At 42.2% G+C, this 27,068-nt stretch overlaps 1 protein-coding gene across 5 annotated transcripts in view; it reads left to right on the forward strand.

Moving 5' to 3' along the window:
- The first annotated feature begins 591 nt into the window (after positions 1 to 591).
- Positions 592 to 27,068, forward strand: part of LOC134210613 (SEC14-like protein 2) — a 71,753-nt gene continuing 45,276 nt past the window's right edge. Inside the window, exons 1-2 of one of the 5 annotated variants that reach the window (XM_062686751.1) lie at positions 592 to 848; positions 8,086 to 8,242. In XM_062686751.1, the coding sequence (XP_062542735.1) occupies positions 8,192 to 8,242 (51 nt within the window). In that variant the 5' untranslated portion in view covers positions 592 to 848; positions 8,086 to 8,191. The remainder of the gene's footprint in view (positions 849 to 8,085; positions 8,243 to 27,068) is intronic. The other 4 variants (XM_062686755.1, XM_062686752.1, XM_062686753.1 and 1 more) reach the window with 4 other exon arrangements.

Raw genomic sequence — 27,068 nt, forward strand, 5'->3', positions numbered from 1 at the left:
CACAGCTTGTCCATCGTCGCTAATTTTATCAATTATGAGATTGAAATGGTGGGTATGTATTAGGTAATGAAGGAAATAAATATCAGATCAAATAAGCTTTCCAGTCTGACTTATCATCAACGCGTTGAAGTCGCATCTTACTACAAATAGCTTCGGAAAATTGGCTTGAAAAATCACTACTTCCAGTATGCAATATGCATTCGTATTCGATTATCACATTTCTGTGCGCAATCAAAACAGCAGTACTGCGTGAGTTCGTACCAAAAGCGACTTCGGTGTCAAACTCACGTGTACATACGTTGTAGTTGGCGATCGTCTTTTTGCCGGCATGAATTGGCCGAGAGCGCCAACGTGTGTTCAAAAAAGCAAATATCAACGGTCAGCCATCGCGTGGAAAAATATATTCTCCAGACAGAAGCGCGCGCATTCAACAACGTTCTCTGAGAATGCTGCGCGAAGAAATTGAGAGCAACACCTTCGTTTGTGAAAGGGGTCCGACCGCACGGATGTGCCTAACTACGGCACCGGCGCCGATCCGCACAATCTCACAGGTGCGCCGCCAGGTGCGATGATGAGCCACAGCAAATCGGCGCGCTCAGTTTCGAGCGACACTCGGACGGAGACGGATCATTCAGGCGGTTCATATTGCGGCGGTGGCTTTACCTCAGTAGTGCTTCGACGCGTGGTATCTGCTGTGTTCAACAGTGTTTCGCGTTTTTGACTTTCGAATAATCGCTGAAAAAAAGGAGTATCCGTATTCGACAGTCGATAGTAAACAGCGGGCCGAAGTGCATGCGTGTTATCGTTCTTATTCATTAGCGTACATATTAATAATTCATAAGCAGTGAGTGAGTGTGCTTGGCAGCTCGGAAGTAGCTTTATTCGATTTATTATTTACTTCGCGGTGCAGACTGTGACGGTTGAGGAATTTCTCTTTTTCAAGTGCGATTTGGCTTCGGCGAACTCTTTTGCTTTAGGCTTCTTACGTTTTCTTGTCGGTTACAGTAGCAATCTATAGTTTATTGTTGGTTTCTATTTCATATTGCAACAATAACCCGTGCAATTACGCATGATGACCTAGTTTGCCTAGTTGTTTTGTTTGTTTTTTTTTTCTATTTCTCTACTACGTGATTGTTTCAAGGTGTTTCTTTTTCCGTTTGATTATTTCATCGTTATTTTGAAGTGCCGTTGTTTTTTACGATAATAGACGTGACAATTCAAATCAAATCACACCACGGAATGGTTCAATGATCCATCGTTAGACGAATCGATAAGACTTTAAATTCAAAGTGCGAGAAGCGATAGCCCTTATCGTTCTAATCTTTCTATCGCTCTTGGTTTTCAAAGAAGAAAGCCGTTTAATTCATCTTATCAAGTGCAAGTGTTTGTCCTAAACGGAATGACGTTTCAGGTTTTATGTCGCGTACCTTCCGCGATTGCTGATAAGGATTAATGAATCCGGTGCAAGCAGTTCGATTTGAACTTTTATGTGATGAATGTGAAATTCCAAAAATAGGAAACATGAGTTGTCTGAATCGACGAAGCTTCATAAGAAAATGCAAACAAATAATCTCATTTTATACTACCATTCATTATTCTAGAACATCATGGAAACCTATTTTTAAATTGTACAACGTCTCGAATACTAAAAATTATGGTTAAAAACCACGAACGAACATCAAACTTGTGCTGAGCGGTAAAGAACAGTAGCCCCGCGGAAGCATCCAGATGTCTGCCTTGACGTGAGTCTCATCATCCATGATGAGAAAATGAGGCTCCGTCAGCATCTGGATGTATAGTTTCCGGGCCCGTGACTTTCCCAACGTATTTTGCCGTTCGTCACGATTTGGAGTATCCTGCACTTTGTACGTATGCAGTCACTCCCGGTCCTTGGCCCTCTGATCGAACGACTTGGACAGATTCAAATTTTTGGCCACATCTCTGACCGAAGCATCGGGGTTCCGCAACGCTTCCACGATACGTTTGTGATCCGGATCACTAATAGAACATCCATTCGGACCGCATTTCTTCTTCCGATTCACCGTTGACTGCACGATCCCGAGCTCCCGACGGAATATCTTGAGTTAGTCTAGAATAATGATTTAATACATACCACCACCTAGCGGCCAAGTTCTAAACTAATCAGCGCCTGATGTCAAAGCACAAGCCTTCCTACATAACCTTTTAGAAAAGGTGCAGCTCAAAATGTGTAGGATTTTTAGCTATAATCAAAATAGTCATAAAAAACTGTTTTTGTACTCTCCCCGTGAGGTACCCGCCCACCTACAGTGTCGGACAAAACTATAAGACCAGAGGCCGTTTTTTTATACAAAATGACCAACTCTGGAGGGCTGTATCTCGGCTTGTAGTTGGCCAATCGAGCTGAAATTTTGGCTGCCCGGGGGAACTTACCTAAATATGACTCTGCCGAGGATACACATTTTTCGGATCAGAGACCAGAGCTATGTAGGACATCCCTTTCTTGATGTCAACTAACCGTTCCGTAGTTCAATTACCGTCAAAATTTGTTATTCACTCAATCGATCCTTCAACTTATTAAGGTATTTTTTAAAAGAACCCATATTTTTAGGCCTTCAACTATTATTAAAACAGAAAAATTAGAAAGTGTTTCAATTCTTCAGGCCAGTTCACAGGGTCATAACATGACACAGAATCATATGTGCACTGTGGAGCAAAATCGATTTTTTGATCCACCATACTGAACATATGTTCAATGAATAATACAGTAATTGATCATATTGTGCTTAAGCCAAGTTAAGCAAAGGGGCCTTCTTTGGCCGTGCGGTAAGATGAGATGCGTGGCTGCGAGATCATGCTGAAGATCAGGTCAGATCTAGGATTTTTTTCCCGACTTGTCTGCTTAGGGAAGCATCAAAGTAGCGAAGCTCTAAACAAAATATGTTCATATGTTCGTCCGTCTATACGGGTATGTATGTACGTATTTTTTTTGAGCAAGGGTGAACGGAAATCTGCAAACAGACACCTGAGAAGGTTAACTCAGGTAGTGTGGGGATTGGATCACCCGACTCACTAAAACCAAAACCCTTTCGCCAGTCCGTAGCCCCCGGCCCCAATTAAACAATACAGCAGAGGAGGACTAATGAGAACGCTCATGCCTATGCTAATGCACTAACGCAACATCGACTTCAAGGGTGGTAACCTCACCACCCGTTGATTGCAAGCTATGATAGTAACCTAGCCCACCGGCCCACCGTAGTATGCCGTGTTGTATAAGCTTAATAATATCCAGCCCTTTATACACCTGGTACAATTCGTGATTCATGCGACGCCGCCAGATACTGTTCTCCTGTTTACCGCCGAGTATTGTCCGCAGCACCTTACGCTCAAACACTCCGAGAGCTCTCCGATCAGCCTCCTTTAACGTCCATGTCTCATGGCCGTATAAAACCACCGGAAGAATCAGAGTAGTATACAGCGCGAGTTTTGTTTTGCAGACTACGGGACTTAAGCTGGTTACGAAGTCCGTAATAAGCCCTATTTGCAGCTGCAATACGCCTTTTCACCTCGCGGGTAACATCATTATCGCACGTCACTAATGTTCCAAGATACACAAATTCTTCTACCACTTCAAATTTTTTACCATCCAGCACTATTTCGTTACCACCACCACTAATGAACCCACGTTGATTGCCAGCGACCATGTACTTCGTTTTGCTCGTATTGATCGTGAGTCCAATCCTTGCTGTCTCCCTCTTAAAAGGCGCAAAAGCCTCTTCCACGGCACGGCGATCAATTCCGATAATATCGATATCGTCCGCAAATCCCAGGAGCATATGCGATTTTGTGATAATGGTACCGCTTCTTTGCACACCAGCTCTCCTAATCGCTCTCTCGAGCGCTATATTGAACAGTAGTTTCGAGAGTGCATCACCCTGCTTTAATCCATCCAAGGTAACAAATGACGTCGATATTTCATCCGCAACCCTTACACTTGATTTCGATCCGTCCAACGTTATACGAATCAGCCGTATCAGTTTCGCCGGAAAACCATGTTCAAGCATAATTTGCCATAATTCATTCCGTTTCACTGAATCGTACGCCGCCTTGAAATCAATAAACAGATGATGTGTCTGCAAGTTGTACTCCCGGAATTTATCAAGGATTTGTCTCAGGGTGAACATTTGATCCGTCGTTGATCGGCCCTCACGAAAACCTGCTTGGTACTCGCCGACGAAGGACTCTTCAAGCGGTCTCAATCTGTTGAACAGAATACGGGACATAATTTTGTACTCCGAATTAAGGAGGGTTATTCCTCGGTAATTGGCGCACTCCAGTCTGTTCCCTTTCTTAAAGAGAGGGCAAATGAGGCCGTCCAACCAGCTAGCAGGCATTTCCTCGTCTTCCCATATTTTCGACATAATATGGTGCAGAACTGCTGTGTTCATAGTATTCCCTATAACCTCTTCCCGACACATCCTCTCAACGAGGTTGTCCGGGGTTGTATCCATACCGCTGACAAGCAGCATGGCATTGAGTTCAACATCGAATCACGGGCTTGCAAACATCACATGCTCTACCGATTCTACCTCACTTACACATTCCGGGCACTCCGCAAAATCTGCGAACCCGAACCTATGTAAGAACTTTTTAAAGCAGCCATGTTCAGACAACACCTGTGATAGGTGGAAGTTGACCTGACCATGCTTCCTACTAATCCAATTCGATACCTCCGGAATCAGTCTGTGGGTCTAACGACCTTTGACTGCAGTGTCCCATGCTCTTTGCCATTTGAGCAACGAAGCTGCTCTCTTGACACGTCGCACTTGCACCGAGTCCCTGTCGTTGAAGCACTCCACATCTTCCTCCAGAAGTATGTCTATCGGCATCATCCCAGCAATGACGCACACCGCCTCATAAGATATGGTGCGGTATGCGCTGGCAACCCGCAGACACATCAGACGGTGTACCCTGATTAATTTCTTAACATTGCACCCGGCTTCTAGTGCTTTGGACCATGCTGGTATACGCCGTATCGAATAATAGACAATGCTACACCCGCTATAAGCCTACGCACCTTACTTTGCACCGTCGATCCGTTGGACATCATTCGCGATAAAGATTTTATTGCCAATGAAGCCCTTTGGCATACATAATCGACGTGGCTCGTAAAATTGAGCTTATCGTCGATCATCACGCCCAGATGCTTTAATGACCTCACGGAGTTAACTGTGCAGGTCCCTACGTTTATCCTCGCTTGCTGCAACCCATGGTGGTTATGCACCACAACAACCTCAGTCTTGTGATGTGCTAACGCCAACCTCCTTGAGTTGAGCCATTCTTCGACTCTGCTAATCGCGTACGAAGCTTTCAATTCAACTTCGTCGAGAGTGTCGCCTGTGACCTCTAGCATTACATCATCCGCAAAGCCTTCTATTTTCACACCAGCCGGGAGATTTAAGCGTAATACTCCGTCATACATGATATTCCACAGAACCGATCCGAGACTCGATCCCTGTGGAACACCTGCTGACACTTCAATCGACTGCTGATCAGCTATCGTGCTCGTCCACCAGTGCACCGGTTAGCGGTTGCCGGTTGACATAGTCCTCCTGCGCATTGTCACGTTACATGCTCGCCGGTTAACTCATCACCACTAAGGCCTAGAGTCCGATTTTCCCACCTTAGTGATTCTTCCAGCAGTTCTGAGTCGAACTGCGAGGTACGCCATCCTAGATCAGCTTTACTGACCCGCCTTGTGGTTCTGTTGGGGTATAGCTGACCATAAAACGTATTTCCTGATGGTCACTAGCAGTATATACCATTCGTGAACCCTCCATTCAGGCTCCACCGTCCATCCCGCGCTGCAGAAGGCCATATCGATGCATTTGGTCCTCTGAACGTTGACGCTTGGCCCTCGTTCAGCAGGACTACGTATGACCTCTAGCGTTAGTGAACCGAGAGGCCCAATCCACTGCCCACGCGTTGAAGTCACCTGCTACAACTAATGTTTTAAGACCAGTTAGTCTCGCTACAAGATTATCTAACACCCTTGTATACTGTTCTATGCTCCATCTTGGAGGACAGTAGCAGCTGCAAAAGTAAACTCCGTTTACCTTTTCTTTAACAAAACCTTCATCATCAGGAGATGACAATATCTCCTCGATGGGGTACCTCCCGCAAGTCCAGTCACTATTCCGGACTTATCCGCAACCCAACTGCTATGTTAAGCAGGGATGCGGTACGGGTCGGACAGCAAGGCAACATCAGTCTTATTCTCGTGTACCGACGGTTGAAGCAGCGCTTGAACTGCCTCGCAGTGGTCGAGATTTGGAGGCCGGACAGGCCTGCCCACCGGATGGGTGTTTGTTGTCTGTGCCAGGACCACAGATCAAACACCTCGGTGTGGCCTGGTAGGTGTGAGGCTTGTGACCTTCAGCTCCATGCCTCCGGAAAAGCCGACTCCGATCAGGACCTTTGCAGTCATATGACTTATGTCCGTAATCAAAGAATTTGAAGAGGACCTGAGATTGTTGGTTTATGCTCACCGAGTATACCGACCAACCCACCTTCAGCTTGGCCTTATCCAGTACCTTCTTGGCGTCAGCCACAGGTACCTGAAATGAGGCAACTTGCGTTCCAGCATAACCTTTCCGCAACCGAATCGCGGATTTCAACGCCACATTGATCTCTCAGTGCAGTGCCAGCTCACCGACTTAGGTAATTTCGTTCAGGCCTCGGCATTGGATTACCTCCTCTGGGCTCTCACCTGAACCGCATCATCAACTTTTCATACGTGGAACTCTTCCGCGCAGCATCCCGCTTCAGGACAAGGATCATCTCTCCCTTCTGCGTTCTACGGTTGCAGTTGACATCATCCCCTAGACCAGTGAGCTTTTTATCGCCCCGCAAAGCCTTCAGAACGTCAGCATAGCTCTTACCATCAGACATGACGATAATTGCTTCGCCTCTGTCCTTCCTGCCATGACCATTGGAAGGTGTACCCTTTCCTCTACGGGCACTCCCTTTCTTGGCCAATGGCGCTTCCGCCTCCTCTACCGCTTTTCGCTCCATCTTCGCCTTTTTGGGATTCACAACTTCCCTCCAGGGCAGGCTTTCCTCCCGGGCGAACTTCGGTAGTCCTCGTAGAAGGAGGAACTGGTTTCCGTCGTTCCTTAGGGCCGACAACCTGCTCAACCTCCTCCCGACGAATTTTAGTAGCCTTCTTCTCGTGCAATACCGGCTAGCTCCCTTCAGGTCGGTTGCCATTCTGGCCTTACTAAGCTTTGGAGTTGCTCCAGTAACAGCCATGCGTCTGCGGATTACTGCAGTCTGGCTTTCTGCCAGCTGCTTTTCTTCGGTAAGGACTCGAATCTTCGACTCGGCTTCTTGGCCTCCACCGCTTGGCTCACTGCCAACTCTTTCTCCTCGGTAAGTTGGCGGATCTTTCGTTCCGCCTCCTTACTTGTCTGCAGCAAGGACTTCCACTTCTGCTTTGCCTCTACAACCATGTTGCAGCACGGACTTCTTCAGGTCGTTGCTGTACTTTCCGCCGTTGTCCAGAAAGGAGATTATTACGTCCGTTACGTCTGTAATCACCTCCATTTTCTGGCCTCCATTCTCCTTGTGACTGATCATCACTTCCGTGATGGTCAGGGTAGCTCAGTCCATCTTAATCTCGATGGGCTGATCCTCCTGGGATCCACCCTTTCGTCAGACGCTTCTTCCTCTCCACTCAAATTTGTTTTTTTTTTGTTTGGTCGACATTTTGGTCTCACGAGTTGTGCGAGAAAATAGGTCCAAACTGCACTGTAGTCATAGAAGTTAGTGTCTTAGCTTTGCTGAATACGAGAAAGGCTGTAGGGTAAGCAGATCAATCTGGGGTTTTAGGAATGAATATGAATTTTGGGCGTAATAAAACAATGTTAGGTACTTTCCATGATGTTCGCGGATGAATGATCTCGCATTAATTAAGTTCTAACAACTGTTGTAGTTGTAATTCGGTAGCCCATAATCGTTACGCATCGTATCGTAATTGTTTTGATAATCAGCTCTATTATTTACATATTTTTATTACGCACGAATTAAATAAACTTGTTGCTGCAGATCGTCGTCCTTCTTCGATTTCGGTAGGTGCTGTTGGGTGCTATATACCTACATAGAAACAAGTGCTCTAACAAGTGCGCGTAGAAACATAGAAAACAGAACAGCCATGTCTTCGCAAGCGGCGCTACAAGATGATGAAAGATTTGCTCTGATGAAGGTAAGTGTCCATTGATTTAAATTAGGGTATAATACACTACCCAGTATACCACATATCGTATAACAAACATCAAATAAAGTCGCACATGCGTCCATCAAAAGTGTTGTATTGAATGCATCGTATACGATAATTTTGGTACGTATATAGTAGAGTGGGGCGTCATGGTCATTTTTTTCAAATCAATGGTTTTTGGGTCTCAAACAACTGTGCAGAATTTGGGCCCGATTGGTTGCTTCCTCGCTTTCCACATCGCGATTGAAATTTGTATGGAAAATGAGAAAATGCATATTTTGGCATTTTTAGTTCTAGAGGTTTCAGTTCATCGTAAACCAAGTGGCACATTGCGTTAAAGTATAACCCAAAGAATGCCGAAAAACTTTGCTGAAGAACGTTCGTTGCTGGAACGTGCACAACAAAAGTTATAACGCTTCGAAGATTGGTTGTTCAAACTAGAGGCCTGAATAAGAGCAACGCGAATAGAAAATATGACCCTGCCAACACAGCATTCAATCTTCTTCATCAAAGAACAACACATGAAAAGGAAGAAATGGTTTATGTAGATAAAATCTCACAATCCGCTATTTTATGTGTCCACATCATATAACAATAGAATCCAATAAACAATGGAATTTCATTTCATAATCTATTAATGACCTGCATATATTATTGCAAACTAATGTAAAATACATTCAATTTTGTTTATTGAAAAATGGCATAAAATCGAATTTGGTCGTTTTCAGTATTTGAGCCAACATTTTGGCTGCTTGACAGGTCTCCTGCTCGATTGGCTGCTGTTTTTTGACGGTTAGATTGGTGGCACATACCTTTCCACGTTTCTCTTTATTCAGGTTTCTTAACATTTCCTGACGGAATCTGTTTAGTGCTCAGTTTTCGGGGCACACCACTCGATCCGGAGGCAGCGCACAACTGTCATTTTTGTTGATTTAGCTTTGCTTCGTCGCAGCATGCGTGAAATAATAAAAATGACAGTTGTGCGTTGCTTCCGTATCGAGTGGTGTGCTCCCGAAAACGCGAGCACTTTCAAACTTGGATTCCGTCAGGAGTGACCTTAATGACACCCATCTGGAACCAATAATTGAACTGAATGTTATTTCAAAATTATTGATCTTATAGGTCTTTGGAGTTAATGGGACGTATTAGCATGGGCGTGGCCAGGATTTCGAGCAGAGGGGGCCACTTTTTGGGGTCTTCTAATTCGTAGTTTTATAGTGGTTTTATGAAAACACATGAATATTAGTGCTTGGCACTATTTCCTTCTAAGTTCCAAAAACTTTGAAACGAAATCCACAACCAAAAGTAAAGGCTGGATCACAATAGCACGTTGCGCTGGGAGTTGAAGTCAGCGTTTTGTACTAGAACGCAACGCTAAAAAATGTGATGCATTCATGCCCACAATGCAACGTTCGCGTTGTGCGTTTATTAAACAACAATAATGATGACTATGTCTGAAACTTGATTATGCATATGTACAACATGTGATAGATTTAGTTCGGAAAAGGTATTGGAGGGTAACCCCCCTAAGCTACGAAGGACCTCCGCCGTCCACCGCAGCTCAGCGGGTACTGATGAAACCAAATTCCCAGCACCAGGTACCAGCCGATCTCTCGCAATGCATTTTCAGAACTAACTCTCTCATATGTATTTTTGTACACATGCCAACCAAGTAGGATGAGTATTTAGTATTGTCCGGCTTCATCAGCAACGGCGCTCAATGAAGTAGGGTTGTCTGAGGTTGTGCCAGTTGGTCGTCAGATCCCGACCCGACCACACAAGCGAAGAGAGATCGCCACTCGAGTTCAGTACATTCAAAGTTAATACCCGGCATATAGGCAATTAACTTTGAATGTACTGAACAATAATGATATTTGAATTTCTAAACAAATCCTCTCTGAAATAATATTTATTATCAAATAGGCAGAAAAAAACAATATCCAAGCTTCCCCCAGGAATTCCTTCCACAATTGCTCCAGTCATTCTATCCGAAGTCCTATCAGGAATTCTTTAAGAATGCCTCCAGCAACTTCTTCGGCAATGTCTTCAGGAACTTCACCATTAATTTCGCAGGGAAAAAATTTCACCATTATTTACTCCAAGAAATCTTCCACGAGCTCCTTTATAAGTTCTGCAGGGAATTCTTCGATAATTCTTCGTGCAGTTTCTCATAAAAATTTCTGAAAAATTGCACCGTGAAGTTCCTAAGAATATTCCGTGGAAGTTCCGCAGAACTGCCAGTAAACATTCCTGAGAATTTTGCAAAAAATCTTCGATTTTTTTGTGTAAATTCCATGAAATTTTCCCTGACAGTTTCAAATCATTTCTTGTGAAAATTTCAAAGAATTTCTCCTGAAATTTCACCAAACATTTATACAGAAATTATACCGAAAATGAAATTTTCGGAGGAATTCCTAGATTAATTCCCAAAGTAATCCTGAAAGAATTCCGGTGAAAACATCAAAATTTCCACTGGGAGATCCTCCAGGATTTTCTCCAAAAACTCCTGCGGGAATTCTTACAGGAATTCCACCGGCAGTTCCTCCAAGAGTTCCTCCGAGAATGATTCCAGTAGTTCTATCGGCAGTTCTACGGGGGTTCCTCTGAAAATTCTTCCGGGAAATTCTCCAGAATTTCCTCTGGGAATTCATTCAGGCTTTCTTTCTGGAATTCATTTAGTTTTCTTCAGGAATTTATATAGAAATTCACCCAGAAGCTCCTCCGAGAATTTCTCTGGGAGCTCCTCAGGAAATTCTCCGGGATGTCCTCTCACGATGACGATGGTCCAGCTATATACCCCTACAAAGGTTTCAGCTAGACGAGATTTGTCTATAAGATGAATTTTCCACGATTTTTTCCGAGGATTCTTCTGATAGTTTCACTGGCATTTCTTCCGGGGGTTCCTTTGAAAATTCTCCCGGGAGTTTCTTCAGAAATTCCTCCGGAAGCTCCTACGAGAATTCCTCCGAGAGCTCCTTCGGGAATTTCAGGAAATCATTTAGGCTTTCTTCAGAAATTTAAATGTAAATTTCTCCTGAAGTTCTTCCGTTAGTTTCTGTGGGGGAGGTCCTCTAGGAATTCTTCTAGGAGTTCCTCCTGAAATTCTTTCGAGAGTTCTTACGGGAGCTCCTCCGGCAGTTCCTTTGGGAACTCCTCCGGGAGATACACCTCAGAAGAGGAATTCCCAGAGTAATTTCCGGATGAACATCCGGAGGAATTCTCGTAGAAATTATCAGAGGAATTATAAGTCGCTAAGTTATTTAAGTCCCGTTTTATAAGGAAATGCGAAGACAATGTAACAATAAAACCGGACTTAGTTAACTCCTTGATAAAGGTACAATATATGTAACCGAAACATCGGATAAAAACGTAAAACCTGTTTTTGAGCATAAGAAGACTGAAAGCCATAACCTCAAATATTATTATTATCTTTATTTGGAAGTCTTCAGTCCAAGGCTGGCTCACCTCGAATCCAGGAATTCCTGTGAAGTTCCTGGAGGGATTCCTGGAGGAACTCTTGGTAAAACTCCTGGAGGTGCTCCCGGAGGTACTCCCACAAGGCATTTCCGGAGGAATTCCTACAAGGAAGTCCCGAAATAATTCTTGGAGAAGTTCCTGAAGGAATTTCCGGAGAAATATCAGAAGAAATATCGGATAAAATACCAGGAAGAATTAATGCCGAAATTCCCAGATGAAATCCTGAAGTATTCCCAGATGAATTGCTGATGAAATTACTGGATGCATTCCCGGGCGTTTGTTCTGAAGAAATTCCTAGAAGAACTCATGGAAGATACCCTGGAGGAACTCTCAAATTAATTTCCGAATAAAATTCTGGAGTAAATTCCGAGTGAAGTCCGGAAGAATTCTAGGACAATTCTGCGAAAAAATTCCCGGAGTAATTCCTGAGGGAATTCCAGGAGAAGTACCTGAAGGAATTCCCTGGAAAATACCTTGAAGAATTTACAGGGAAATACTTGGACGAACTCCTGGAGAAATTCTCAAAGAAATTTATAGAGGAATTCTTGAAGGATATTCTGAAGTAAATGCGAGATGAATTCTAGAATGAAATCCTAGAGGATTTCGCTATCAAGTTTATGGCGGTTTTATCCAGGAGGAATTGAAGGAAGAGCTCCTGGATAAATACCTGAAGAAGTTCCTTGAAGTATTTCCGAAAGAATTTCTTATAGATTTAGTGAAATTATGGAGCGAAATCGGAGAATTTTCGGAGAAATTTTTGAAGAAACTTCTGGTGGAATTTCGGGAGGAAATTCCGTATGTATTCTTGAAGGAACTATCGAATACATTCCAGAAGAAATGCCGGAGATTTTGCTGGAAGAATAGCTGAAGAAATGTCTAGAAGTAAAACTTAGAAAGAAGTAAAAAATCTTCAAGGAATATCCTCATGAATTCCCTAAAAAAAATTAAGTGAGGGGTTTCTAGTGAAGTGAGCCGTCGTCCTCTGGGAATGTGATATCTGGGAGAGTTACCAAACGCCTTTGGTTCTACCTTAACTCTAATTTTATTATCTACTTACATACTTTATATAAACATGATCAGGTAACTATCGAGAGGTAAATATTCATAATTATTTACCTATCGATGAGCTGCCTGGTTTTCATTGTCCTGATCTACCTTGACGGGTAGATGCTTTGAGACAATGTAGTGGTAGATCACCACACTAGATAAAAAGGAATTACAATTACATGAGAAGGATTTTCGATTGATTTTCAAAAGGAATTTGTGGATAACTTCCCGGAGGAATTGAGAAGTTCCCAGGGGAGCTTCTAGAAGGATTTTAAGGAGAATTTATGACCCCGAAATGTTTCGAGTTGTTTTGAACTTTCTTATGTATTATGGATCCTGGATACCCTAATAAGTATTTGGGAGTCTTTTGAATTTCAACCACCTATTTCTGAATATGATTGGATTGTAAAGTGCACATGTTAAGGGAATTCATTCCAGTCCCCGTTCAATCTAACCATAATTTAGGGGAGGGGGGCGGTGGCGACGCCTCCCCCCTGCCCCCCCTTTGGCTACGCCCTTGCTTATTCGGAATCATTTCACAAAGTAAAAATTCCGTCAAGATGGAAGATGGGTTTTGCCCTCTGACAACCATAGGTTGTTTGGTAGTGCTGGCAGAAACATTGATTTCTTGCATATGGTTTGCACAATACATTTTCGAAGGGTAATAACATTTTTTGTAGACCTTCCAGCCACGTACAATCTTTGGGCCTGGGGAGGGGTCGTCGAGCCCTTCAACATAGTGGTAAGCTTATAGTATTTCAATTATTGAGGGCGATTTATAGACAACAGTTTACAAAATAAACAGAACAATTTACTTCCTCATCATTTTTAGAAGTGGCATAGAAAAGATCAAGCCGTTCTATTACGGTACTGTCTATTTTTCATCTACGAATGTACAATGCGTATATATTCAGCTGTTGCAAGAATCATAAGTCAAGGAAATTCTCTCTGAATTCTTTCTATTTACGACCATATTCAATCTAAAGCTTGATACTGGAGAGCCTAATTAAAAACAAGGTGAAAAAACTGGCACCTTTTGATGCCATGTAAATTAGATTCACGTTTGGAGAATTACGTTTTTCGACTGAAATCATGTGATTACAAATCGTCAAGAATGCAATTATGGATAGTATTCCCCTCGGAATAATATTCTTCAGCTATTTTTCACCGTTTTAGAACATAGCCGCTGAACTCCATCTGGAAATACTTCTCGTGTTCTTATTAACCTACCGGGACTCGCATGGTCCTGGATCACTCATGCAGTCTCGCCGCTTTTGTGAATGTCAAGCGTGCTTTTTTAAAGGTGTTGTATTTTTTACAACGATCCACTTCTATTTCTGCAACTTTTGTAAGACCACTTGATTTTTCGAAGATTTTTATGAATTTTTTTCGTAGGCCTAACTCAATGTTTCATTTAGCATCCATTGGCCAGAAACAAGCACATCAAACAGCTAAAAACAAACCTAGTTCAATCAAAATATTATACTTTCACTTGAGAACGAGTCAAAGTGCACAATTTGAGAGTACGGAAATGCTTGGCATGCAGCAATCCGTTCGCCATATACAGATCATGCTCTCATCCCACGGTGGGGATTTTGATACAAACTGGCAAAACTCGCTGCTTCTTCCCTTGCCGCACACTGCTTTGTTAGATGTTAATTTTGTGACTACCCTCAGTCTCTTAGCGCAGGACCATGACCGTGAATTTTGAACCAGTTTGAGAGTTCTTTTTTTATTGCCGTACAGCCACAGAGCTTTATGTCCATGGAAGGCAATATGTGTATTTATCATGTCGTACACTTTTCGACGAACCGGCCTTACGCGGTCGTTCACTATCAAGGTGGAAGTGATTGTTACCTCTTTGCCAGTTGGGCTGGAATGGAAACAGTGTCACCCGGCCCCAGGAAAGGCTATGACGTACGACTGAGTGCATAAAAAAAACTGGAAGCTTGCAATGAGAATCGGATTTCTTGTCAGTCGATTTTCAGAATAAGTAATTTGTCAACTGAACAATAATAATCGTTCGGGCAAGACCACTGCCTGATGAAGTAAAATGCTCTTCCAAGCTTGTATTGATGGTCGCGACAATGTATACAAAATAAAGGAAGACCAACTTGTTTCAATCGAACCGTAACGAAGCAGTCACGTCGTCAAGGTTGGTGAAGCTACTTCCTAAACCCATGCTTGGATTACCAGAAGAAGTCATTATATGAGCTGATTTTCGAATTTATATTTAAATCACAGCTGGAAAAACAGGGTTTCAGGCGCGCATCTAAACAGGTTTTGCGTCTCGAAATATCAATGATTCATTCTTGTTTCTAAAACTGCAAAAACGATGAGCGGATTTAAAATAAAGGAAGTATTTTTCCGAATAATTTGAATTCATACATAATATATAATATTTTGGTTAAAAAGAACATCGACTAATCCTCCTAAATTAATTGATTTTGCTGTTCATATTGCTCAGAAGATACATATTAATTCTTTTTCATTAAAAATGCGAGAAAATTTTCACCTGAAGAAGTCTGAATAACACAGGGGGTTAGGCTCTGTGGATCTCATTCGCCTTTTGACTAAAATCATTCAAACCGTTTGCACCGGATGTATTAGTTTCTACAGAGTAATTCTCGCTGAAACCAGGCCGCTATTTGCACGAGGTTCTCAAAAATGCCTAAATTTATATTCATTCAAAAGCTTTCGGCGATTATATTCAGGATCCGAGTTCAATTCTTCAGAAAGATGAACCCCTTCGTTAGTTATACACGAAATCATTTTAATGGACCCCTCGATTTTTGTTAATTTTTGACTCACCAAAACAGTCATAACTCCAACATTTCTCGACCGATCTTAGAGATCAGCATATCGGTGGAAAGAGGAAGAGTGTATCCTCAATTTGCAATTAAAAAAACAGAAGCAGCCGTACTGAATTTGGTCGCTATATTGGATTTCTTTTTGAAAACTATTTTTTCCGCTAGGTTTAACATTAATACATCGGTAGAAATCTTAGCTTATATTGTGCATTGTGTCCAAAAATCTTAGGTGTATGTTTTTTCTATCAAAAGTTATGTACGATTTCACTTGTAAGACGAGTTTATACAATCCCATTGAATTCCACCACTTAATTGTATCTTGACAGATACGTATTTCGACCTCAACAGTAAGGCCGTCTTCAGTGTCTTGTACTTGACTCGAAGTCGAGTCAAGTACAAGACACTGAAGACTAGACCTCTTCATGTTTTCAAAAAGTATCAAAAATTCAATCGGTCAGCCCACCATCACAATTCTTATGCTAAAATAAGTCTCCTGTCAAATTTTCAGCTAATTCGGATAAAATTTCGAGGTGGCTCAAGTCGATTTAGTGTTTTGGGCTATTTTCAATTTTGGAAAAAATCTACCAAGAGATATAAACGTCGAAAACTATCGCAACAACCTCTATACGGAAGCTTTTGGTGTGCTCTACAAGTCTTGTGAACATTGCGAATCGTTCCGTTCACGTTTTGTCCATGTTATCCAGGAAAAAAAGATGAATTATAATGTAATCAATTAACAATCATTTGTCATAAACTCAAGAATTTTGTAGAACAACGACTTTTGGGGGAAATAGCATTTTTATGCACTTAAAAGCTTGAAAATCACTTTAACATGGACAAAACGTGAACGGAACGAATCGCAATGTTCACAAGACTTGTAGAGCACACCAAAAGCTTCCGTATAGAGGTTCGTGCCTAAGTTTTCGACATTTATATCTCTTGTTAGATTTTTTACAAAATTTAAAATAGCCCAAAAACACTAAATCGACTTGAGCCACCTCGAAATTTTATCCGAATTATCTGAAAATTTGACAGAAGATTTTATTTTAGCATAAGAATTGTGATTCTTGGCTGACCGGTTGAATTTTTGATACTGAACATGAAGAGGTCTACTGAAGACGGCCTTACTGTTGAGGTCGAAATACGTATCTGTTAAGATACAATTAAGTGGTGGAATTCAATGGGATTGTATAAACTCGTCTTATGACAAGTGAAGGCATTCCACTAAAAAGCTCAAAATAATTTTCTTATCAATATGTACGATTCACCAATAACAAAATTCTTGAATTATTTAATACAATAACTTGAATACGGCTCCGTTATGCTCAACGCTTTTGAGCCCTTCAAGTAAAATACTGTTGTAGATATTCTTTTCATTTTCGAAACATATTTGGCTTAGAATAGTGTATGAAATCAAGGAACTGACTTCGTAGTATCATATTACCCATAAAAATAATGTTCGTTGGTCAGATGGGCCTTCAAAAAATAATTTGGTAAATCATACATAACTTTTGATAGGAAAAACATACACCTGAGATTTTTGGACACAATGCACAATATAAGAATATAAGCTGGGCCCTCCTTAGCCGTGTGGTAAGACGCGCGGCTACAAAGCAAGACCATGCTGAGGGTGGCTGGGTTCGATTCCCGGTTCCGGTCCGGTTCCGGTCGACTTCCCTGGGCATAGAAGTATCATCGTGTTAGCCTCATGATATACGAATGCAAAAATGGTAACCCGGCTTAGAAACCTCGCAGTTAATAACTGTGGTAATGCTTAATGAACACTAAGCTGCGAGGCGGCTCTGTCCCAGTGTGGGGATGTAATGCCAATAAGAAGAAGAAGCACAATATAAGCTAAGCTTTTCAACCATGTATTAATATTCAAAATCGGTGGTTGTCAACCAGGCGGAAGAATAGTTTTCAAAGAGAAATCCAAGATTCAATATGGCTGCCCCTTTTTTTATTATTGGAAATTGAGGATATGTTGGAAATGTTGGAGTTATGACTGTTTTGATGAGTCAAAATTTGACAAAAATCGGGGTGTCCATTAAAATGATTTCGTGTATAACTAACGAGGGGTTCATCTTTCTAAAGAATTTAACTCGAATCCTTAATATACTCGCCGAAAGCTTTCGAATGAATATAAATTTAGGCATTTTTAAGAACCTCATGCAAATAGTGGCCCGGTCTCAGCGAGAATTACTCAGATACATTTTTGGAAAATATTCAAAATTTGAGATAAGCTCCTGTATATGTAATTCAGAACTTTTTCCGTACCCTAAATTAATCAGATTTTAATTACAATTTGTCTAGAATTTATTATAAGCGTTTTAAAATTGGCGGAGAACAACGTCGGGTATATGGGACGAAGTCGATGGAACGATTGGTTCGACGAAGAGTGCAGACAGATTCTGGAGGAGAAGGACGCAGCGCGGGCGGTCGCGCTGCAGCAAGGTACCCGGCAGATCGTGGAACGTTATAGACGGAAACGGAGACAGCAGACCCGCCTTTCTCAGGAGAAGAAACGCCGCCTGGAAGAAGCGGAGTGCGAGGAGATGGAACAGCTGTGCCGTTCTCAAGAAACACGCAAGTTCTACCAGAAGCTCAACGCATCCCACAAAGGCTTCGTGCCGCGAGCCGAAATGTGCCGGGATAAGGATGGGAGCATCTTGACGGACGAACGTGTGGTGATCGAAAGGTGGAAGCAGCACTACGAGGAACATTTGAATGGCGCTGAGAGTACAGGCAGTGAAAGTCAAGGCAGCGGAGGAGGTGACTACGTCAGTTCAGCGGACGATGGAAGCCAACCAGCCCCACCTTGAGGGAAGTTAAGGATGCCATCCAACAGCTAAAGACCATGATGGCATCTGAGAAGGATGGTATCGGAACTGAGCTCATCAAGATTGCCGAGATTTCTGTCAAAATTGCTGAGAATCGGCAAATATTTTGCCGAAAATCAGCTAACAAACGCCATTTTTGCTGAAATATCAGTTTTTATTTTGCTGGCGCACGGCTGTGCGGATTTTTGCCGAGCTGCAGAAATAAAAACTAAGTGTGTAGGAAGTAATTTGAAAAGTATTATAAAAAATGATAAAAACGCGAAGATAAGGTAATACAATTCGTGAAACAACTAGATTTAGTTAAACTTTTGTAAGAAACAACGGATCGTTAAATAGAAGCAGATGTGAATGACCGTTAGGGATTAAAACGTAAAAAAAAATTTGATGACAAAAACATCAAAATTGTTGAAATAACCACCGAAATATTTTTGGGTTTAAAAGTTTACTAGAACTTCCCAGTCAACACAAAATCGTATATAATGCAACATAAAATGCTAAAGTGGAGGCGATATACGTACATGTTGTATGGGGAAGTACCTATATCGCCTCCACTTTAGCATCTTATGTAACATCATATACGACCTTGTGTTGACTGGGATCAATATCTCAGCCCCGCTATAATAATTGTTCGATCTGTTTCCACGAAAAAAAAATTGAATAATGGTTGATACAAGATACAATATACAAGAAAAAAAAATCAGACATGTGGTGAATTTCTGCAAAAAAAACTTCAAAAAAATGCATTTTTATGATATTTACATGTTTTGGTCATATAATTGCAAATAATACTAACCGTCCTATCACGTATGATACTCATTATGGTCCACAGAAAATTAAAAAAATACTTAACGATCGAAAATGCTTTTGCACGAAATAGCACGCGTTGTTTCATATTCGAATGCAACATCCACACCCGGGTTAACGGCGGGAGAACAGTCCATAAAGGCACCCCTAAGATTTCTCGACAAGAATACCGAAGCATTTAAACGTGCAGATGCAAAATTGACAAAACCAGCTACATTTCACAATGACCTCCTATTTAAAACAACAAGGTTTTGTGTATTTCTAATGCATTTAAAATGTGATTTAAGAATGTTCCTGGGACAAAACGCCCGAAAGATGATGTCAAATATACGTTGCAGCTTGATAATGAATAACTAATATTGAAAGGTAGCCTTTATGTCCCACAAAAGATCATATGATTGAGGCAATTTTGCGCCGTGGGTGCGTTTTGAACTGTTCTCTCCTACTGTGTACGAGTAGGGAGCGCCGCTTGCACTTTTTGGCAAATGCGTTCATAAAAGAAGACGCAAAACGCAAACGGTTCACCTACTTGAATGACAATGAGAAACACAAAAGACTTAATTTTTGAAGCGACGAACTTTCATTTTACCAATTGAAATATTGACCACTTCCGGATCCGACTATCGTCAAAACAGTCTTCTTATGGGGTTGGCCATAAATTTGTCGCACTCTGTTAAGACATCACAGCATATCATAAATTTTGATACATCCTGTGGCAATAATTGTGCAGATGATTATCTTTATAGCGCTTTGACCTTGTTTGAAGGTTCTAGAATTCAATTACCCGGCAACTATTTGTTATGTGTTACGTTTATTTCGACGATAGGCTTTTTATTATCTTTGTTTCAGGTCAAGGAAAATTTGTTTAATTTCAAAATTTAATTAAACGTCCTCATTCTCTTCTGTTCATGTTCTTCTCCTTCTTCTATGGCTCTACGTTCCCACTTGAACTTGGCTTGCTTTCCAACTTGGTGTTCTATTAGATTTTCAAAAGTTATCAATTGAAATCTTTTCTATGCCTGCCAATTTCATGAGTGCGAAAACATCCTAGATCAGACCGAGAAACTAACTCACCATCTCCGAATTGGCAATACTACACTTTTGCTCGCAAGACTAGCTGGAAACCCCACAGTATGTTAGCTCACATTACAAATGCATATAAATGACTACATAATGGCTCAATGCAAATGGTGGTTGTTGAACCTGTCGTTCATTGACCTTTGTGGGCTCCGCAGTGGTATTATGATTTTTGATTCCCAAAATAGCTTAGTGACATTATTCCGGTTTCCACAAATATCTTATTACAAACTCGTTTACGAGTAGTTGTCTAGTCGTATTCACTCGTGTATCTAAAACATTTTGAAACAAAATTGTAGCTCTGTTCAATGGGGCTCGAAATATATTGCAATCGGTTTCGACTGTAGCTTTTGCGTGAACTTTGTTTTTCTAAAAGACGTTAATTGATTTGGCCCTGAATATTGTAAAGGCGATTCAGCATTCTATTCAAACTAGGTATTTAGATCTACTGTTCTAACCTGCAGATCGAATCTGCAAGCCCCATCTGCTGAAGGAAGTGGATGGAATGAAGAGCATAATCAACGATTCAAATTTCAAGGTCAAAATCAATTACGACAATCAAGTCTCTGGAGTTCTTCTGAATTACTTGAAACATAGTCGTGTAAACCCTAATGCAAATCGCACACAACAACCTAATCTCATAAGCTCAATTCACCTCCGGTTTCTAATGATACATTTCTACCACTCCAACTACGTGACCTTCACCGGGTTCGTACATCTGCTACCGTGAACGCATGTGTAAACAAAATGCGAAGCTCGGTGAAATATCATTCATCATTATTTTTGACGATAGTGTCTGGCTGTTGTGGTTGATTTTGTGAATCATGGGCGTGCTGCGATCTCTTTTTCTGTCTCATTGACGTACACAAGTAATTGCTGATAATGTATACATTATATGTACTATATATAGATACCGAGTTGTTTTTTGTTTTCTTTTATATTTGAATGATGTAATTTATTGGTTTTGATTTAGAAGAAAAACTTCGACTACATTTACGCGGTTATGGATAATAGAGTCGAAGCACGTCAAACGACATAATTGCTCGAGATTTTTTTTTCAAGTGCTGTTTATTCTTGGACATACTGTAATTTTGTTTTTTAAGGGTAATTAAGCTGAGCTTCGATGATGATTGTGAGTTATGTTAGTTTTTTTTTCTCTGCTAAGCTTGTAAAAAATAGGGGAAAGTGTGGATACTTGTGTCCTTGGAAAACTTGCCCCACCCCATTGCCTTATTTCATCTAGAACCAAAGTAGTTTTGTTCTAGTATACTACTAGCTTTATGTACCAGGGTTTGCTCGGAATTGAAAAGAAAGTAATGTAATTCAAATATCTTATTGCAGCAACAAACGTAAAGTGTGGGTTCAATTCCCGACCCAGTAAGGAGAAAATTTTCCATGAAGCGAAAAATTCTTCACTGGTCCACTGGGTGTTGTGTAAATGTCCTTTTTCGTTCAGTCGGTCACTCCCAACTCGGCTGAGATTCCGCCATTCTCAGCGGCCTTACCATTATTTATCTTTCAAACAGCCTTTCTCTTTTCGTCTAGCGTTGGTGGCTCCAATTGCTTGTCCATCATCTTCAGTCCTGATTCTGTGTCTGCCCTCTTTGTCCATTCAACAATAACTTAAAGTGCTCCTTCCACCTAGCAGCCACTGCTGATCGGTCGGTCAACAGATTTCCGGAGCTGTCATTTATCATGACTAGCGACGGTGCGCTTTTCTTGCGCATGTTGCTGATCATGTTGTAGAACTTGTGCGCTTCGTTTCTGGCAAAGCTGCCCTCTGCCTCCGAGTGTCTCGTCACCACTGTAGTAGATGTGATTCTTAACCGAATAGATAAGGATATTTTTTCTTCTTATTTCAACATAGATTTGTGGACATACTGGTTTCAAAACGGATGCAAACCATGAAAAAGTAGAAATAAGGAAGACAATTTTTTTTTCACATCTTCTAGGGCTTCCAAACCTTCGTTCAGTTCAGATCTTGATGATCTACGCAAACAACAAAGCGTTTAATGGCCAATTTGAAGTTGGAAATGCTACTTGAGATATAATTAAACATTTTTAATTAAATCTCAGTATAACCAGAACATCAACGGTACTCCAAACTATTCTTGAATTCAGATCTCTAAGGTTTACAAAATCTACAAAGTGATTCACACGTTCCCGAGCTTGTGTGTTAGTTGGAGAAGCCCCATGGGACATCGTTACAGTGTGTTAGTTGGAGAAGCTCCATAGGATACCAGCATATAAACGTCACAACATTCCCAGAATATCTACGATACTCCAAACTATTCTTGAGTTCAGGTATTGGAGGTCTAGAATGCCAAAGGATCGATTCATAAGTTCTAGAGCTTGTTTGTTAGCTGGAAAATCATCATAGAACATCATTACATCATTGTATTAAAAAAATCACAGTATTCCCAGAACAATTACGGAACTCCAGAATATTCTTGAGTCTGGATCTTGAAGGTCTACAAGAGTATAAGAGTGATGCCCAGGTTCCCTAACTTGCTTGTTAGTTGGAATAGCTCCAATGGATTTCATTACACAGTATGTACCTACGGAAAAAAACGTGTTATTATCAGGGTTGTAAATTTTCGGCAGCACTGGATGAAGGTGATGTTTTTTTATATCATGTTTTTATTTTCTTCCTGCTTTGAAATCAACCTCACATTCCCGGAGAGGCAGAAAAGTAAACAACAGAACTCACATCACCCACTGCGCCGCGAAGATGAAATTTACCACAGCAAAATGTACACATTCACCCAGAAAATTGAAAAAATTCACCACGCGTTTAAATGGGCCACTCACAGTCACACGGTAAGGCGCGAACTGAGCAGCATGTCAGAGCGACTTGTGAGTGGCTGACTGCGAAATTGAACGGTCAATGTTGGAAATGATTTTTCGGCTGCACCCAGTCGCACTCACCACGGCGGCGATGAAGGCAACTGCAGATTATACTGAGATCCATGTTTTTCACTGCATTGACTGTGAAATATTTCTACCCTGGTTATTATGATCATACACTGCATCGACATTTTTTCTTCGATCGTTCTATCGTTTGAAGGAATTGTGTAACATTTCGCCGAAAACTATTTCCGGGATTCATTTTCGCGGAACAACATTGTAACTTTTGTAACTGTTTGTAACTTTTCGCGGTACGACATTTGGCGGTTTGTACATTTTCGCCGAATGACTTTTGACGTAATGTACCATTTCGCGGAATATTAATAAGATAAGGGTTGATTCAAATATGACGTCCACCAATTTTTGGGATTTTTCAACCCCCCCTCCCCCCTCTGTCACACTTTTTTGTATACCAAGTGTATGCACTGTCACAAAATCTTAACCCCCCTCCCCCCCTCAAACTGTGGACGTCATATTTGAATGACCCCTAACTCTTATTCTTGTTTACGGACGAACGGAACTTTCGAACGAATCCAATTCGTTCGAATTGTTTCTCCATTTGATTTTGCAATCGTAAACGAGAATGCGCATCAGCTTTCGTTTGGAAGCGCGTTCGTACGTAAACAAGACTAAGGCTAAGGTTGACATTTTGGTCAAAATTGAGTTGACTACAGCAAAAAAAAAATTGGTTCTTGTGTTTTGCGGCAATATATTGATATAGTTTGCACGATGTTTATTAAAAAATTGAAAATTCACAGAAAACTTGTAATTTTTTGAACTTTTATACAATTTATATAAAGCAAAAAAAAAATTGAAGAATTTTGTAATTATTTTCCTCAAAACAAACTTTTTGTCACTTACACCCCTCTGCGTTTGACCCCCTCAATTATTACCTGTGAGGTTTCTAAGCCAAGTTACCATTTTTTTTTGCATTCGTATAACACGAGATTAACACGTTGAAACTTTTATACCTAAAAAGTCGAAAAAAATCGATAAATTTCTTAGACCGGTCCAGAAGTTGGGGCTACGAAATGGTGAGTTGACATCCGGGAAGGGGCGCCTAACATAGCTCTGGTCCTCACGTTCCAATACTCACGCTTCCACGGGTCTTCCGATGACAATTGACCGCCAGCTAAGGGTTGCGTACTTAGCTGGTAGTGTAGCCTGGGCACTGTTGTCCTTCTGACATCAGCTAAAGTGAGAGGGTGCGTCCTGTGGGGTCTGCCTAGGATGTGGTGGGGTTCGACAGTGGGCTCTGTTGAACTTCTATAAAAAGCTGCATGTGTCTCCAAGCAGGCCCTATCGAAGCGACCGTGTGCCGCTCAAAGCGCACTAGCCTAGTCCTGGTGTTGGGTGGGACTTTAAACAAATTTGACCCGACTGATCGAGCGTCTGTTCACCAAGGAGGGGCGGCTCCAACAGCGTCTGTTCTGGCATCCAGCGGCTGAGTATGAAATGCTATTCCCCGGAAGCTATACCTAAGATGGCAGCCCCATCCCGGTGGATAGGGAACCTTGGGCCAACAACCTGCTGTTCCCGAAACATCAATTTGTTCGAGAATCCGGTAATGAAAGAATACGGACTGATCTTACGGTGACGACTCTTAGCGCGAAACAACGGACACGAATAGGAACATGGAACGTTTTAACCCTAGCCCAGCAGGGTAAATTGGCACAACTTGCCAATGAGGCACGCCGCATGAAGCTTGAGATCCTGAGACTGAGTGAAGTCCGTTGACCAAACTTTGGAGAACACAGAACGCCATCGGGACGCGACAAGTTCTGCTAAACTCTGGTTTACGAGGTGAACATGCTCCCCGGCATCGCAGAGTTGGCTTCCTACTAAGCGTCCAAGCACACTCTGCGCTTATGAAGTGGGAACCTATGAGTGAAAGAATAATCGTTACCAGATTTAGAACACGGGTCAAAAAACCTTACTATAATCCAATGTTATGCGCCAACCGATGCTATAGATCTGCAAGACAAAGAGAACTTCTACAGTCAACTCAATGCCGTCGTAGATAGAATTCCGAAGGGCGATATCAAGATCTGTTTGGGCGACTTCAATGCGAAGATCGGATCCAACAACTTGGACCATGAGCGCATCATGGGACGCCATGGTCTCAGAGAAATGAGCGCAAACGGGGAGCTGTTCGCAGAATTCTATGGTAATAACGTCATGGTGATCGGGAGATCGCTCTTCCCTCATCGACCGGTTCACAAGGCCACGTGGGTTTCCCGTGGCGGCTTTACAAATCGACCACATTCGACCTTCTTGATGTACGGAATAAACGTAGTGCCGATATCGCGCATGCGCATTGCGCGGATTCGTCGGCAGGAGGAAAGAGTTGGACGACGATTCAACACACGCAGACTGGAAGATGCCACGGTGAAACGGTCCTTCGTTGAAGAACTGGAGACGCGGGCTGCAGATATTCAGGAAGGTGGCAGCGTGGAAGACCAATGGACCGCCATCAAGAATGCCTTCATCGCCACCAGCGAGAACAATCTGGGCGAACTGCGCACCCAGAGAAAACAATGGATCACCGATGAGACCTGGAGGAAGTTAGAGGAGCGAAGAGAAGCCAAAGCCGCGATAGAGCGATCAAAAACCAGAGGAGCCAAAGTCTTAACCCGTCAACGATTCGCGGCTCTTGACAAAGAAGTAAAACGCTCATGTCGACGGGACAAGCGAGCGTGGGCAGACTCTCTGGCCGACGAAGGAGAGAGAGCCGCCGCAACCGGGGACATTTGCCTCCTCTACGATATCTCACGACGCTTAAGCGGGGCGAAGATGAATGCAACGATGCCTGTGAGAGACGCGAATGATCAGTTATTGACCGACCCAACTGACCAGCTGAAACGCTGGTTCGAGCACTTCGAACAACTTTTTCAAGTGCCAGCCAGGCCATCACCACCTCGGCATGATCTGCCTAGGATCCGACGTATAACACGCGTCAATACCGAAGCTCCATCACTGCTAAAGATTCAATCAGCCATCCAAAGCATGAAATCGAATAAAGCCCCGGGGCCGATCGCATATCAGCCGACATGCTCAAAGCTGACCTCATGACATCCGCTCAACTACTGTATAGTTTATTTCGTAATATCTGGGACACCGCAACTTTCCCGGTCGAATGGATGCAATGTATCTTAGTGAAGGTGTCCAAAAGGGGTGACCTGACTGTATGCGATAACTGGCGAGACATTATGTTGCTGTGTACCGTCTCAAAGTTCTATGCAAAATTATTCTGGCCCGGATTCAGGAGAAGATCGATGCGACTCTCCGGCCTCATCGAAACACAGTACGAGGCCTTTTTGTGTAGAGTGCTGCACAATGCAAGCAAGACCATGCTGAGTGTGGCTGGGTTCGATTCCCGGTGCCGGTCTGGGCAGTTTTCGGATTGGAAGTTGTCTCGACTTCTCTGGGCACAAAAGTATCATCGTGTTAGCCTCATGATATACGAATGCAAAAATGGTAACTTGGCTTAGAAACCTCGCAGTTAATAACTGTGGAAGTGCTTAATGAACACTATGCTGCGAGGCGGCTCTGTCCCAGTGTGGAGATGTAATGCCAATAAGAAGAAGAAGAAGAAGAAGCTGCACAATGGGGTCCTGTCCGACCCTATCCGGGTCTTAGCTGGTGTGAGGCAAGGATGTATTCTATCACCGTTACTGTTCCTCATCGTAATCGACGAGATTCTGGTAGATGCGATTGACCGTGAACCAAATCGCGGGCTGTTATGGCAGCCTATAACCATTGAGCATCTAAACGACTTCGAATTGGCTGATGACGTTGCACTCCTCGCGCAACGGCGCTCTATGCAGAGTAAGCTCAACGACCTTGCCGAGC

This window comes from Armigeres subalbatus, chromosome 2, assembly GCF_024139115.2.
Source record: "Armigeres subalbatus isolate Guangzhou_Male chromosome 2, GZ_Asu_2, whole genome shotgun sequence".
Classification (NCBI taxonomy): Eukaryota; Metazoa; Arthropoda; class Insecta; order Diptera; family Culicidae; genus Armigeres; species Armigeres subalbatus.